The 17,294-nt window shown below is 39.0% G+C and overlaps 1 protein-coding gene across 4 annotated transcripts in view; it reads left to right on the top strand.

Moving 5' to 3' along the window:
• Positions 1 to 17,294, top strand: part of Ctdspl (CTD small phosphatase like) — a 111,111-nt gene that overhangs the window by 75,269 nt on the left and 18,548 nt on the right. For 2 of the 4 annotated variants that reach the window (XM_078038143.1, XM_078038140.1), the window contains exons 2-3: positions 810 to 964; positions 11,595 to 11,627. In XM_078038143.1, coding sequence (XP_077894269.1) covers positions 810 to 964; positions 11,595 to 11,627 — 188 coding nt within the window. The remainder of the gene's footprint in view (positions 1 to 809; positions 965 to 11,594; positions 11,628 to 17,294) is intronic. The other 2 variants (XM_078038144.1, XM_078038141.1) reach the window with 1 other exon arrangement.

The following is a 17,294-nucleotide window of genomic DNA, read 5'->3' as shown; positions in this document are numbered from 1 at the left end:
TTGAGCCCTTACATATTTTTCTTTTGTTCCTCCTGTGGTACTAAGGTTCAAACTCAGGGCCTCATACTCTACTACTGTGCTACATCTCCAACCCTTTTTTTTTTTTAATACTTAGTTGTAGATGGACACAATATCTTTGTTTTTTTATTAATTTTTATGTTGTGCTTAGGATCAAACCCTGTGCCTCATATGTGTGAGGCAATGCTCTACCTCTGATCTACAACCCCATCCCCTCCAGCCCTTTTTAAAAAATTTTTTTATTATTTTGAGGCAGGGTCTCCCTATGTTCCTCAGGCTGGCCTCCAACTTGTGATCTTCTTGTCTCAGCCTCCCAGGTTGCTGGGATGACAGGTGTGCACCACCACATGATGTTATATTTCTTAATCCATGAAGTTGATCATTTCCATAGTGAGCAGGGAGTGTCCAAGAAGCTAGTTTCAAAGTTGACACTTTTGTTTCTGGTAATGAAGAGATATTTCTCAGGAAATGTCAAGTCTAATGTGTATCTTAAAAGACATTTATTTTGAAGTAATACTTAATGTATAGTGAGAATACTTCATCTGCTGGGCTCAGGAATTCAGATGGCAGTGACCCTGCAGATGGTCCAGCTAATGAGCAAGCAGCTCCTACTGGGCTAGGGTCAGAAGGATTTTGTCAGTCAGTGGGATTGGACTGCAGGGGCCCCTCATCTCCTTATCCTGAGCAGAACCCCTGTAATCAGGGTCCTGGGGGGCAACCACAATTCCAGTATTCACATCTCATCAGTATGTGTTGCAGTTGGCCACAGTGTGCTCTATTTCTCTTTCCAGCTTCCCAGTGCAATGTCAGCTTAAAGAAGCAGAGGAACCGCAGCATCCTTAGCTCCTTTTTCTGTTGCTTCCGTGATTATAATGTGGAGGCCCCTCCATCCAGCAGTCCCAGTGTGCTTCCGCCACTGGTGGAGGAGAATGGTGGGCTTCAGAAGGTCAGTACTGTTGGGGAACTGCATGTGCAATAAAACTTCATTGGTGGCATATCTATCCTATCCTTGACAGATAGCCTTAGTAAGAGTATGTGTTCAGCCATTTACTTTAAGATTTTATATATATATATATATATATATATACATATATACATATGTATATATACATATATATATATTACATATGTATGTTGTATATATAATACATATATATACACACACATCTTTATTGATAAAGGCTATCTCAGGCATGCCAGTTTAGCAACTATAGAACATATTTGATAGGAGTTCTAAGAGTCACTTCCCATTTTTATGACATTCTATCTTGGGAAATTGAATGCATGAAATAGAGAGTTAAAGAACCAGTAGCAGACACAGAAATACAAAGACAAAAGGTGAGAGAGACATGAAAAAGAGCTGGCAATAAGTATAAATGAGTTAACTACCTTGTTTAATAATAGACAATATGCTTTATATATTCTTTTATAAGTTTAAATGTCATATTGTCACAATAGGTCAGGAGCCAAAATCCACCCAAATAAGGTCTAACAGACACATCTGAAACAAGTTAGAAGGATAAGCAAAGAGACATCGAATACAGGCAAAAACAGAGGTTATGCCAGGCATGGTGGCTCATACTTATAATCCCAGAAGCTCAGGAAGCTGAGGCAGGAGATCACATATTCAAAGCCAGCCTCAGGAACTTAGCAAGACTCTGTCTCAAAATTAAAAAATAAAGTAAAAAAGGGCTGATGATGTGACTCAGTGGTTAAGTGCCTCATGTTAATTCCCAATACCAAAAAGAAAAAAAAAGTTACAGTATTCATCTCAGTCAAAACAGAATTTTTAGGTAAAAATCACCAAAAGAGACAGAGTAAAGATTGAGAATTCAAAAGTCATAAAACTTTATTTCCCCATTATCATGAACAGAGGACATGAACACATAATTTACAATTTAAGAAATACAGTATGTCAAACATGGAAAAAATTCAAAATACTTGGAGAAAAATGTTCAACATGTTAAATGATAATAATTTTTAAATAATAATAATTTTTAAAACAATGACATGTCCCTTTCTAACAAATTGTCGAAGGTATCTTCAAAGATAATATTTGGCTTTGTCATGGGGTGGTAGGGAGGAAGGTGTCTTTAAGGAAAGTAGAGGAATTATATTGATTATTGGTGAGAATATGAATTATTACACCTTTCTATAGGAGCATTTGGCAGTATTATCCTACAGTCTTAAAAATATGACATTTTAATATGCTGAAATCTAAGAAAAAATGTCATTTTGTTGACAAAAGCAATTTTACTTTATAGTGAAATTAATAATGATAAACATGTAAAAATTTAACCATAAGAGACTATCCATACTTGGGAATCAACCTAACAAAAGAGGTGAAAGATTATACAATGAAAACTACAGAACCCTAAAGAGAGAAATAGAAGAAGATCTTAGAAGATGGAAAAATATACCCTGTTCATGGATAGGCAGAACTAACATCATCAATATGGCGATATTACCAAAAGTTCTCTATAGGTTTAATGCAATGCCAATCAAAATCCCAACAGCATTTCTTGTAGAAATAGATAAAGCAATCATGAAATTCATATGGAAAAATAAAAGACCCAGAATAGCAAAAGCAACTCTAAGCAGGAAGTGTGAATCAGGCAGTATAGCAATACCAGATTTCAAACTATATTACAGAGCAATAGTAACAAAAACAGCATGGTACTGGTACCAAAACAGGCGGGTGGACTAATGGTACAGAATAGAGGACACAGAGATTAATCCACAAAGTTACAACTATCTTATATATGATAAAGGGGCTAAAAGCATGCAGTTGAGGAAGGATAGCATCTTCAACAAATGGTGCTGGGAAAACTGGAAATCCATATGCAACAAAATGAAACTGAATCCCCTCCTATCGCCATGCACAAAAGTTAACTCAAAATGGATCAAGGAGCTTGATATCAAATCAGAGACTCTGCATCTGATAGAAGAAAAAGTTGGCTCCGATCTACATATGGTGGGGTCGAGCTCCAAATTCCTTAATAGGACACCCATAGCACAAGAGTTAATAACAAGACTCAACAAATGGGACTTACTTAAACTAAAAAGGTTTTTTCTCAGCAAGAGAAACAATAAGAGAGGTAAATAGGGAGCCTACATCATGGAAACAAATTTTTACTCCTCACACTTCAGATAGAGCCTTAATATCCAGAGTATACAAAGTACTCAAAAAATTAGACAATAAGATAACAAATAACCCAATCAACAAATGGGCCAAGGACCTGAACAGACACTTCTCAGAGGAGGACATACAATCAATCAACAAGTACATGAAAAAATGCTCACCATCTCTAGCAGTCAGAGAAATGCAAATCAAAACCACCCTAAGATACCGTCTCACTCCAGTAAGATTGGCAGCCATTCTGAAGTCAAACAACAACAAGTGCTGGCAAGGATGTGGGGAAAAGGGTACTCTTGTACATTGCTGGTGGGACTGCAAATTGGTGCGGCCAATTTGGAAAGCAGTATGGAGATTCCTGGGAAAGCTGGGAATGGAACCACCATTTGACCCAGCTATTGCCCTTCTCGGACTATTCCCTGAAGACCTTAAAAGAGTGTACTACAGGGATACTGCCACATCGATGTTCATAGCAGCACAATTCATAATAGCTAGACTGTGGAACCAACCCAGATGCCCTTCAATAGATGAATGGATTAAAAAATGTGGCATTTATACACAATGGAGTACTACGCAGCACCAAAAAATGACAAAATCATGGATTTTGCAGGGAAATGGATGGCACTAGAGCAGATTATGCTAAGTGAAGCTAGCCAATCCCTAAAAAAAAACAAATGCCAAATGTCTTCTTTGATATAATGAGAGCAACTAAGAACAGAACAGGGAGGAAGAGCTAGAGGAAAAGATTAACATTAAACAGAGACATGAGGTGGGAGGGAAAGGGAGAGAAAAGGGAAATTGCATGGAAATGGAAGGAGACCCTCATTGTTATACAAAATTACATTCAAGAGGTTGTGAGGGGAATGGGAAAAAAAACAAGGAGAGAAATGAATTACAGTAGATGGGGTAGAGAGAGAAGATGGGAGGGGAGGGGAGGGGGGATAATAGAGGATAGGAAAGGTAGCAGAATACAACAGTTACTAATATGGCATTGTGTAAAAATGTGGATGTGTAACCGATGTGATTCTGCAATCTGTATTTGGGGTAAAAATGGAAGTTCATAACTCACTTGAATCTAATGTATGAAATATGATATGTCAGGAGCTTTGTAATGTTTTGAACAACCAATTAAAAAAAACATGAAATGAAGAAGCATCTCAGGAGTATATCTGTGTATGTGTGTGTGTGCTTTTGTGTGTACATGTGTATCAATATACAAATATATATATAAAAAAAGAGACTATCCAACATAGATTTTAATACTGTGTAATTGCAAGCAATCTGATGTTTGAGAATAAACAGTTGGTTAAAAGACTCTCAGAATCACCATACAAATAATATGTAGCCATTAAAAATCACATAGCCAAAAAAATGGCATGTCTTAAATATCATTGACATAGAGAAATGTTTTTGCATTAACTAAATGTATCATTTAGTTAAAAAGCAGGCTAAAATATGGCAAAGGGGTATATTTTCAGAGCATATATCATCTCTCTTGCTTCCTCACACAAGCATTCTAAACCTAGAAGGATGTATGCCAAAATATGAAGAGGTGAGATTAGATATAGGATTTTCTCCTTTTCCTTTGTTTCCCCACAATTTTCATAAAATAATCTTAAATCACTTTTTTTTATAAAGTAAATTTAGTTTTAAAGTACATCTGGATGTAAGAAAGGGAATTCTGGGAAAATGCCAGCCTATGAACATGGCTTTGATCATTAAAATTCCCTCTCAGCATAGACCCAGGTGGTCTTGCTGGTGGAGCCTGGAAAGTGCATTAAGACCCCCACATTTCCTGACGTCCCAGGGGAAAGAGCTGGCACAGGATTGATTCCTGGTATTCAGTGAGAAGCCAGGAATCACTAGCAGAGGAAAATGCTTGCCCTCCACTAGAGTCCTAGGACAGGGACTGGAAATGGACAGTCCCTGAGGTCAGCCAGCCAGCAGGAGCCTATGGATCCCCTTGAAAAAGGCCTCCATTGCCAGCCTGCTGTGCATGGCCCTGAAGGGCTGCACCTGTGAACAGGTGGCTTTCATTTTCTGTGCCCTGGATGAGCCAGTAGTCTGAGGCTTTCTTCATCTCTTTGTGGTTTGTTAGCGTGGCCTCTGCTGGTCTATGGAAACCACTCCTTGCTGGGCTTTGCCACCTTCCCCCATCTGCTGCCTCCCAGAGATCCCAGTGGACTGACCTGACCGGACACTCGCGGAACACACAGCCTTGTACAATGAAGGAAGAATGTTGCCTCAAATTAGAAAGTCCAAGTTGAAGAACTAGAATCAGATTCCTCCTGGGGAACAAGAAACAGAAGAAATAGAGGAGAGTTTAACAGACAGTAGAGGACATCAGTTATGAGTTACTTTTGGAACTTAAAAGACTTAAGGTTTCTAAATATAAAAATTCAGTAAACAAACTTGAAAAGGAGAACAAGAATAGCCCCTTCTGAGAACTGAATTAATGTTCTGGAAAAGCAAATGGAAGAAGTATCTTAGAATTCAGACCAGAAACAAAGATGGAAATTGTGAGGGGAGGAGAAAGGTGTCTAGGAGACCTAACATGCAAATAGAAGGAGCTCCAGAACAAGAAAAAAATAATAGAAGAAGTTTTTTCCTGAGCTGAAAAAGAATGTTTGAATCTACAGATTGAAGGCGGCTACCAAGTCCATACCAGGATCAGAGTGGGCAGGACATGGAGTGCATGCCTAGACATACACTACTGAAATTCTGCAATATAGAGAAAAAAATTTTACAAGCTACCAGAACAAATTAATTTGAGAAAACCATTAGATTAGTATCAGATTTCTCATCAGTGACACTAAAGGCCAAAAGATTTTGAAAAATGTTTGCAGGCCACTGAGAGAAAAAAAATTACAAAGCAAAAATCCCCTATGTGACCAAGCTAGTCTTTATCTATTGAGGCAAAAAAAAGTATGTTGTCAGACATGTCATAATTCAGAGAGAGGCCAGAAAATTAAAATCTGGATGAGACTGATATTCAGTTATCATAAAATTATAGAAAGTATAGGAATAAATATAATTATTGGGACTAGAACTGTAACAGGTAGCACAATTGGAAAATAGATCCTCAGAATTCACAGGAGAAATAAACAGAAATGTGGATAAGTTGTCAAAATTGAGGACAGGGAAGAACAAATAACAGATAAATAGTAAACATAACATAAAGAATAGACATAAGACCAAGTTTAACAAACCAGTTTCTGCTACCAAAGATAAAGACTATATCAGAGATTGGTCTGAAAAATTCTGCTATATGCTATTTCTAAGAATATACCTGCATTCAGGAATGATTTGGGGAGCAAATTAAAAAAAAAAACCTGATAAACAGTAGCTTACATCAAACAGGATTATTTTCCCACATTAAAGGCCTGAGCTAGGCAGGAGTTGGGGCTAGTTGAAGATGCCATCAGGACCCAGACTCTTCCTGTTTTTTCTGTCTTCGAGTCTTTCTGCTTCTCTAACCTTAACATGCGTACCTTCATCCTCAAGCTTGTTGTGTATTCTCTCAAAATTGCAAGCTTCAGACATCAGATCCATAGCCATCGGAACAAAAGGGGGATAGGTGTGTGTGTGTGTCCCTTTTATGGAAAGTCAGTGCTTTTTCAGAAACCCCAGGAGACTTTTGCTTTTGTCTTTTTGCCAGAACTCTGTCACATGGCTACACAACAGCAGCAAGGGGGCCCTGGAAGGGAAGAATCTAGCCCAGCATATTCCTGCTCTTAACAAAATCAGAGCTCTTTCACAAAGGAATAAAGAGGAATGACTAATGAGTAGAAGTGATAGTCAGTACAGATTTAGTTATGTTGCAGTAACAACCTCAAAATCTAAGAGGCTTAAAACAATTTAAGTTTTTTTCCCCATCTGCTACTTAATTATCATGGGCTGGCTCAGCTTTCTATGACACTATCCAGTAGAAACATAACATGAATCACATATGTAATATTTAATGTAATATTTAAACTTTTCTATTAGCCATATTTAAAAATTTTTTTCAATAAATGAAATTAATTTTAATAGTGTTTTATTTAATCTGATATATCCAAAATATTGTTTTAACATGTAATCAATATTAAAACTTATTGAAATAATTTACATTATTTTTATTAGTTCATCAAAATCAGATGTGTATTATGCACCTACACCATGTCTTAATTTGGACTTGCCACATCTCATGTGCTCAGCAGCCATGTGTAGCTAGGAGCTACTGTATTGGCCAGCATAACCCATCCTTATTCATGGACCCAGACTGAGAAAAGCCCAATTTCTTTGCTTCCATGATTGTCTCAATGGGATAAAAGGTATATGATGAATCACAAAAGCTCTTATTAAAGTTTTCACCCAGAAGTAACACACCTCATTTCAAATTATTTTATTGGCCAGAGCAACCCACATGATTATATCTAACTTCAAAAGCACAGAAGTGTAATCCTACCATGTAATAAGTCCAGAAGGAAAACTGCAATTATTTAGAAATAGTACTCATAGCTATTATGGTAGGTGACTGATAACTTCCAACACAGCCTCTGAGATACCATGATAAAGGAAGGAAGAAAATGAAGAGATAGGCACAATGTGTAAAACAAATCAATCAGAAAGCAAGCAATAGCTTTTAATATCAAGGCAATATTAATACCAGTCTGAGCACAATTAAAGGTTGGAAGCATTAAACAAAAAGGGACATTTTAAATGATAAACAGTGTAATACATGAAGTATGTAATAATCCATAAGCCTTTGTGTATAATCAACAGTGCAGCCAGATACAAGAAGAAAACTGCTTAAATGAAATAAAAAGGTTTGTCTAAAATAACAGCATAGGAAAATCATTGGTAGCTTTTTGGCTAATGGAATAAAACCAAAAGCTGAAACAATTGGTATAACTATGGAAAACATATTTGCAGATGACATGGTTATTTACATAGAAAACCTAAAAGGGTCTACAAAAAACTATTTAGAATCATTAAAAGATTTTGATATAGAAGCTTTTGTATACAGAGAAACTTGCTATGCTTCTGAATAGAGAAACTAAGTTCATAAAGAAGAAGAATGCAAAGACCAACTGAGAAAGTTTGGGAAAGAAAACCATGAGACAACTTGCCTGCCTGGACAGACATTAAGCTTTACTGTACATACATGTGGACAAATATATCAGTGGGGTATGCAGGGTGACCTGTGCCCCAGACCCAGATTCTGGGATCTCCTCTGAGTGTGCTCTCCACAAATCCCCCCTCAACTTAAAAATTATCAGGGTAGAGATTGCCCATAGTGAAGGGGAGATAGACTGTAGAAGAATGAAAACAAGAGAAGAATTCTGCTGTCATGGTAAAAATTAATTAAAAAGTAATATTGTCTAGATGAAATGACATGAGGAAATGATGTTGCACCCCAAAGTTTCCTGGAGTAGCCAGCTGTCTCCATCAGGGATAAACACTTTTAAAGGGACTTCCTTTGGCAGAGCTGAGTTCACTTGGGCTTAGTGTTCAGTCATGACTTCCTTCTATTAACATTTGTCAAAAAGGGCTTTTTAAAGAATTAAGTTAATTTCAGTTAACAGTTAAATCTGAAAAGGGGGGGGATCCATTATTTGCATAACATTCAACAAGCCCCTCTGTGAGAACAGGCCCCAAAGAACCATCATGTCAGAGGGGCAACTAAACCCCAGAGAAGGACCCTCTGCCCTTGCACTCAGCCTGATCAGCACCCAGAGAACACAAAGCCCAGGCCCAATAGATGTGGAAGAAATTCTAGGCCTGACTGTACTGCTACATCACATCCCCAGGCATCTTTGCCTCTTGGAACTCAGCATGCGAGAGGAAGAGGGAAGGCCATGGGCAGAATGGGACAGGTGACCTCAAGGGACCCAGGCACCCTGCCCATTTACTTAGCCTTGGAGAGATGAAGATTTGGACCTTCTGGTTTCAAATTGCTTCTGCAGTTTGAAAGCAGCAACCTTTGCTACCATTACTGCTGCATCCCGGACTTGCAGACTAGTAGCCTCTAAAGGCTTAAAGGAGTCCTTACCCAGAAGATGCCAATAGCAGAGACCATAAGGAAGGCCAGGACAGAGAAAAATGGATTTCTGTGCTCACAAGTGTGTGCATACCTGATGGACACACACACATATGTGCATGGCATGCCAGCCTCTCAGGGAATCTCCAAGCCCAAGAACCTATCTCCATCAGCACCGTGCCTGCTTATCATTTTGTCTTGCCTCTCAGATGTGTTCTTGTGGTCTCTCTCATCACTGGTTTGCTCATCTCATCAGAAATGTGGTTCTGAAGCTGCTGCACCTCTTAGGAAGTATCTGTGGTCTCCCACTAAAGCTGTACTTTCTCCCTGCACCTAATAGAAGAAAATGCAGGCCCGACTTTCTGTCATGTCAACTTAGGAATTGACTTCCTCCACAAGACTCCTAAAGCACAAAAATTCAAGAATCAATAAATAGGATGGTATCAAACTGAAAACTTCTTCACATCAAAGGAAGCAATCAAGAGTGTGAAGAGAGAACCTAAAGAATGGAAGAAAACCTTTGCTACGAGCACCTCAGATAGAGCATTAATCTCCAGAATATATAAAGAATTCAAAAAATATAACACCAAAAAATAATAACCTAATCAATAAATGGGCTGAGAAACTGAACAGGTACTTCACAGAAGAAATATGAATGATAAATAAATATATGAAAAAATATTTAACGTCTCTAGCAGTTAGAGAAATGCTAATTAAAATTACACTGCTATTTCATCTCACTCCAGTCAGAATGGCAGTTGTCAAGAATACAAGTAATAATAAGGTTGTTGAGGATATGGGGGAAAAGGTACACTCATATATTGTTGGTGGGACTGCAAATTGGTACAGCCACTCTGGAAAGCAGTATGGAGATTCCTCAGAAAACTTGGAATGGAACCACCATTTGACCCAGTTATCCCACTCCTTGGTATATAACCAAATGACTCAATATCAGCATGCAGCCACATCAATGTTTATAGCAGCTCAATTCACAATAGCTAAACTATGGAATCAACCTAGGTGCCTCTTAACAGATGAATGAAGAAAATGTGGCATATATACACAATGGAATATTACTCAGCCATAAAAAAGAATGACTTTATGACTTGCTGATAAATGGATGGAACTAGAGACAATCATGCTAAGTGAAATTAAGCCAATCCCAAAAAATCAAAGGTCACATGTTCTCTCTGAAATGCAAATGCAACACAAGAAGGGTGGGAAAAGGAAGAGTAGAAGTTCAGTGAATTAAACAAAAGGAAATGAAGGGAAGGGAGGGAGGATGGAAATAGGAAAAACAGTAGAATGAATTGGACATAACTTTCCCATGTTCATAAATGAATATACCAACAGTGAAACTCCATGCATGTATAATGTGGCAAAATACACTATAAATACAATATTCTGTCATGTATATTTAAAAAGACCAAATTAAATAAATAAATAAATAAATGAAGCAGTACTCCTTAACTGAGGATGATTTTTCCCTCTGGAAACTTGATTGTCACAGCCCTGGGCAGTGCTATTGGCATCAAGTGAGTAGAGGCCCAGGAAGGTGCTCAGTGGTTCTTAGCCAGCCACCTGCCATTGCTGACCATCAAGGTTGATGTAAGACCCTATCACTGGTGACCCCACCTCAGTAGCAATGGACACATCTTTTCACAAATCCTCAATGTCATGGCGTGAAGCAGAACATCTCCCTATAAGACCATCTGAAAAAGAAGCAACACAGAAAGTAGAAATGCTTCATGAAAATAAATTTGTTCTTTTATGAGCATTGCTAGTCTAAAATGAGGTGTTTCTGTGAACCAGGTTTGAAATGGCAGGCATGCCTGGCTGAGGAATATCTGAGGCCCTCCCCTGAACTTCCTTAACACTCTCCATGAATACCGTTTCTGTTCCCTGTTTTGAAGGAGGAATTGTATGTGCATATGGCCTGGGAGGACACTTCTTGTACTTTACTTTGTCCCCTCTCCCGGTCTACCCCCTAGAGGAGGACCCGAGTAACCAGGAAGTTCCCTGTCAGCTGTGAAGTTGTCTCCCTTTCCTTGCATGTTATATTGACTTAGTCTTTTTAGGGGAAAACTTGCTTAAAACACGAAACAAACTAATTATTAGAGGAAATCAAGAATCAAAGTAAAGTATGAGTTTTCATTTTTATGTTTAAGTTAGTGGTTAATTTCCTGGGAATAAAGGAGGCACTATTTAAATATACAAGGAGACTCTGTTGTGGGGGAGGAGCGTCTGGTTGGTAGCATGGGGCCTGGTGCCCACTCTGTGAAAGGTCCTTGGGTTCCTTAAATACCACCAAGGTATGGAGAGTGGGAAGCTGTACTTGAGTGTTTGGAAGTTTCTTTTGATAATGTGATCTCTTTCTTTTCAAACCTGACAATGATTTTTTTTTTCCTTTTTCCTCAGGGTGACCAGAGGCAGGTCATTCCCATACCAAGTGTATGTATATTTATCCAATTTTATTGAAACATTGGTAGATTCTTGGGGCTTTGGGCCTAGTAATATTAAAAAAAAATAACTATTCTTATATTGTTGAGTTTTATCATGTGGTATAAACAACTTGGTTCTGTTAAGAAAAATGAATCCAGGTCCTATGGAGCAACCCTATAATCCCAGCAGTTCAGGAGGCTGAGGCAGGAGGATTGCAAGTTCAAAGCCAGTCTTAGCAATATAGCAAGGCGCTAAGCAACTTAGTAAGACCTTGTCTAAAAATAAAAAAGGGATGGGGATGTGGCTTAATGGTTGAGTGCCCCAGGTTCAATTCCTTTTACCAAAAAAAAAAAAAAAAAAAACAAAGGAAGAAGGAAAATGAAGCTATACTTTAAAACTGTGAGTAGGAAGTTGTGTACAGAGACAGTTTTCTTTCTTGGGAACCACAAGCAGCCTTCTGTACTAACTAAATTCTCACCTTCCTTTCTCTCTGGAAAGGGCCTCTAGGCCTTTATAACCTGAGGTAGCCCGGAGCATCCCCCTCTTGTAGCTCTAACCCCATAAATTGTGGAGATTCCTAGGCCACCATACTGTTCTACCTCGTTTGATAGCGTTGGTAGCTTGGCAGTTGCTCTGGTATCAGAGAAATTTTGCTACTTAGACTTCCTGAATTTGAAGGACTGGCCCCACCCCACAGACCAGTTGAGCTGCTACTCTGCCTCCGTCAGGCACTTGAGGGCCACCCCAGTTCTGTTTTCAGCCCTGGAATTTGGGAGAGAAACTGTGCCAGTATTCTCAGCCAGCCACTGACCCAGCTGAGTCTTCTCCCCGCTGCTCAGCCAGCAGAGCATCCAGCCAGAGGCCGTGCATCCAGTAGCTGCTGGGCCTGACTCCCAGAGGAACTTGAGTAGAAATATCCCTATCAAAGACCTTTCAAAAGATTCTGTATCCTCAGGGGAGGAGTTAGGTTTTTAGATAGGTCCATAAATGGCTATTTTACTTTGTGAAGATTATCTGGTTCAGATTACCTGGCTCAAATCTGTCCATCTCTTTCTGCTTGGACTTTGGAACATCCAAGAGACACATACTCCTACACTGTACGGAGTGGATTTTGTGAGTGTCAGTTGACCAGAAGCTTAGGTAGTGCATTACATTTAGCCACTTACAACTGGCTCAAAAAGCATTTGATAATTTTTTTCTCAAAACTTTAATTCTCAGTGGCACACGCCTGTAATCCCAGCAGCCTGGGAGGCTGAGGCAAGAGTATTGTGAGTTTAAAGCCAGCCTCAAGGTGCTAAGCAACTCAGTGAGACCCTATCTCTAAATAAAATACAAAATAGGGTTGGGGACATGGCTCAGTGATTGAGTGCCCCTGTTTTAAATCCCCAGTACCTCCCCCAAAACAAAACAAAGACCTTTAATTCTCCATAAACTAACAAGTTGTAAGAATTTGTGGAGTGATTATGCCAGCATGCCTGGGGGTTGGTCTTTGTTAGAGAAACTGGCTTTGCTCAAAAAGATTGATCAGGCACTGCATTATCTCACCCAAGTGTTTGCGGGAGATATCTAGTGGGGTTAATACCAGAGGACTTTCTTTGACATAGTAATTTCATATATTTTTCCTGAAAAAGTGCCTCCATTAAGGAGATTGTATGCATCATCCCTCATCCCTGCCTTCACTGTCACTATTGTCTTTTCTCAGTGTTAATTCAAGGGCATCTATAAAATTAAGTGCTACATGAAAGCAGTTGCCAGCTAGTTCAAACCCCACTAAAGAAACTGGCCCTTTTCCCACAGTTCCAAAATAAAACAGACAAGGAGAAAGAAGGTTCCTTGTGTAATTATCTCAGTGTTAGATCCATAAACTACTACCATCTCCTAAATGTGAGACACCGGGTCAGGCTATATAAATCCTAGAACTGTCTTGCAGAAAAGCAGAGCCTTGCTAAAAGTAACTTACATCATTGAATGATAACCTGCAGAAAGCAGTTCTGCTGACAGGCACATATGATCTCCACTGCCTGCTTCGCATGCAGGACTGAGCTGAAGTCCATCTAGTAACAGCTCAGCCCTGGGATTCAAGTCTTAGGGTCTCCAGCAAGATCTGCACCCACCTGCCAAGGCCCCAGATCACATGAGCAGAATGATCCCAGCCTTTCTGGACCAGAGTGGGACCTGGTCAGTGTGGGAACACCCAAGAACTTCAGCTCTATACCATGGGATTGGAAATCCAGTCAGGTTGGTGCTGAGTCTCCACACCAGATTCCCGAGCCTCCTGATTGCTTTCTCAGGCCCCGAAGATGAAGGCTGCCTTGGAAATTGTGAGTGCCCAACACAGCTCAAGCCAGAGTCCCCCATCTCTGCTTCTTACTTCATACCTCTTTTTTAATTCATTCACAAACCTAGGAACGTGGGGTTTTATCTTAAATCTTTTGCTAAATAATAATTCAAGTTCAATGTTTTTTTTTAAAAGGTGAAAGATTAGAAAGAGAAAATACCTCCCTCTCAATCCCACTACATTGAATAACCACTTTTAATATTTGTTATGTATCCTTCCAGAAATTCTCCAGACAAACATAAGCATATTTACTATTTACACAAATGAAATTGTGTTGTACCCACCATTCTGCAAATTGCTTGCTGCTTTTAACAAGACACCTTGAATTTCCAAATATTAGTATGTATATATCTACCTCATTGTTTTACACATTATAGATGGCATTTACTTTGTTTCCACTTCTGTGCTATAACAAACACTCCTCTTAAGAATATCCTTGAGGGCTGGGATTGTGGCTTAGCGGTAGAACACTCACCTAGTATGGACAGAACCCGGGTTCGATCCTCAGCACCACATAAAAATAAAGACATTGTGTTGTGTCCACCTGCACCTAAAAAATTAAAAAAATATTTAAAGAAAAAAAGAATATCCTTGAACCTGTGCATATGTGGACTTTTGTGCTAATCTTGTATGATCGCTTCTAACTGGAATTGCTAGGTCAAGGGCTAGTTCTATGTTGTGAGAACATTAAAGACAAATCTTCTTCCAAAAGCCCATGCTAATTTATATTCCCAGAAAGAGTCCTCATAATTACCCAGTTCCTCTCCTGAAATGGTTACCAAATATTTTAACCTTTGCTGATCCAAAAGTAAAGAATGATGCAGGTTTATTGCGTTGATTTGCATTTCTTTGTGAATGAGAATGAACAGCTTTTCACAAGTTCAGTGGCCATATGTCTTTCCTCTGCCCTAGTAATTTCTTTATTATTTTTTTAAGTTTAAGGAAAGCAGTGCTTTCACCCCACTTTATGATATATCTTTTGGCCTTGTTTGTAATTATTTTGGCCAAAAATAAGTTTTAATTTTATACAGGGTGAATGTATTGATCTCATTCTTCATGGCTCCTGGATTTTAAGCTTAAAATGGTCTCCCCATTCTCTGTGACCCATATTTTCTTCTATATATTGATGTTTTTCATCATTACACTTAGATCTTTAATCCTTTTGAAATAAATATTCATGGAAGACATGGAGTAGCAGTCCAACTTATTTATTTTCCAAGTGGTTACTCCAATGTCCCAGCACCATTTATTTATTAAGTAATCATCTTTGACTCACCTGTTGGAGGTGACCTCTTTACCTGGACTATTGAAAGTTCCAGCTATAGGCTGGGATTTAGAACCTTCCTCATGGGAAAGCTTCAGGAGGTGTTTGGTTAAAGTCAGGTATTGAAGGGTAAGGAAATGAGGCAGAGGGATAGAAAGTGTCAACATTACTGAAGTTTGAATAGTCATGTCTTGAGGTGAGTGCACAAAAGATGGCATTATCAGTAAGAAGTGCTGTAGGAGCTGCAGCCTGAGTCCTACTGTTCCCACACTTGCCTAAGTCACACATCACATGATGCTCACAAACTCAGGGTTGGCAATATAGCTGAGCCATGAAAGTTCTGAGAAGGGAGGGGAGAGCAGAATTTATTTTAACAGGTTCCTGAGCTATTTGCCTAAGGCTTTTAATAAAGTGGGAGTACACTGTTTTCCACCAAACATTATGAAGAACATATCAGGAGGGTGACTGTGCTGGTTAAAACCAGCCTGGGCTTTCCCCTCTGCCTCAGGCCCTGAGATCTCTGCACAGAACTCTGTGGCTTGGGGAGCAGTGTGCAGACCCTGAGTCAAAGAAATCTTCAGTAAGAAAACAATATCTAATGTACTAAGAAGAGGTACTAACTCTGGAAGGTTTATGAGGATTTGTGGGGCAGGTACTCCCCAGGAAATAACCTCAGTGTTAACTATTTATGGCTGCTAGGTTATCACCAGGGAGAGGAAATTTCAGATTTACTCCCAGAAAGAGAACTGGAATGAACACCATTCCCAAACCTTGGGTGGTAAGCCATGGTACCTTCCTCTCCCCAACCCACACACACCATAGATTTCTGCCCCCCAACCCGCTGGCCATGCTCCCTACATGCATTTGCCAAGCAACTTTGTATAGAAAAGACCCTTCTTAATAAAACTTGTATTTTTCATTCTTGAGCCTCATGATGGCCTCAGAGAAAATTTGGCTGAAGACATCCTTGCTGTTCAGAACTCTCACCAGTGGACTGAGGAATTTGTGTTTATCTAACATCTGGCTCTCAGAAAAGCTGTGTGCATTTTGGAAATGGGCAGAGGATTAATAGAAAACTCCTTGCCCATTGCCCTCCAGCCTGGCCTGTTCTCTGCAGCACAAACGCAAAATCAATAGCTTGCCTAATAGGAGTCTCTTGCTTTCTGATCTTTTCTCTGTTGGACAGTACAGTTAGGGATGTCTTTTACTTACATTTAACTCAAAGAATGCTAGTAAAGTGTGGGTTAAATATGCTAAGAAAGTAATTTTTATTCTTGGGCTAGGAAAAAAACTGAACATCTTTTAGCAAATCTTTGATGTTTTCAGATATACCAGGGATAGAATTTCTACGTCCTTATTTTCCATGCTAGCAATTAAATTACTAAGTTAAAATGTTGTTTTGGTAGAACATAAATACATGGGGGAGGAACTGGATGGATAAATGCTAGACTAAAAAAGAAAGGACACAAACAAGAGAATAATTGTGTTTTACTGTCTTGTGTCTGTATTCTTTACAGCGAGAATGTGTTTTTCTAACTTAATTGTGTAATAAAAATTAAAATAAATTTTGCGCTGGTCATGCACATGCTTTTTGCTGTTGCCCAGAAAACAAATAATTCTAGCCCTCTCTGTTGTGGTCACTTGCAGAGCTTTAGAAAGATTATACCCAGCCTTTTTAAAACACTTTTTGATTAAAAACTTCTTGCAAGTTTCATTTTTAAAAAATAACCTACTGACTCACTAATGTATAGTGAGGGAGTCCTTTCTAGGTCCCCAAATTTCATGCCAGTCTCTAAGGCACATGCCACCTTTCTTTCCAGTATTGCCAAGATCAGGAAGGACTGCTTTCCTGGTTTTACTTAGAGTCAAGAGAATGAGAAACATTAAAGACTTTTTCCTCTGGGTGATTTTGGAAAAGGATACTGCAGTGCTTGGTCCCCACAGGTAGCCACTTTCTTGCAAATTCACCTGCCCTGTTGACTGCCTGTTTACATTCACTATTGAACCAGCCAAAGTTCAAAATAAGCTCTTGATCATTGACTAATGTTCATTTAAACCAAAAAAAAAAAAAGGG

The sequence above is a fragment of the Ictidomys tridecemlineatus genome, chromosome 2 (assembly GCF_052094955.1).
Source record: "Ictidomys tridecemlineatus isolate mIctTri1 chromosome 2, mIctTri1.hap1, whole genome shotgun sequence".
Taxonomy (NCBI): domain Eukaryota; kingdom Metazoa; phylum Chordata; class Mammalia; order Rodentia; family Sciuridae; genus Ictidomys; species Ictidomys tridecemlineatus.
The sequence above is the reverse complement of the archived record's forward strand: the minus strand, read 5'-3'. Positions and strand labels throughout refer to the sequence as shown.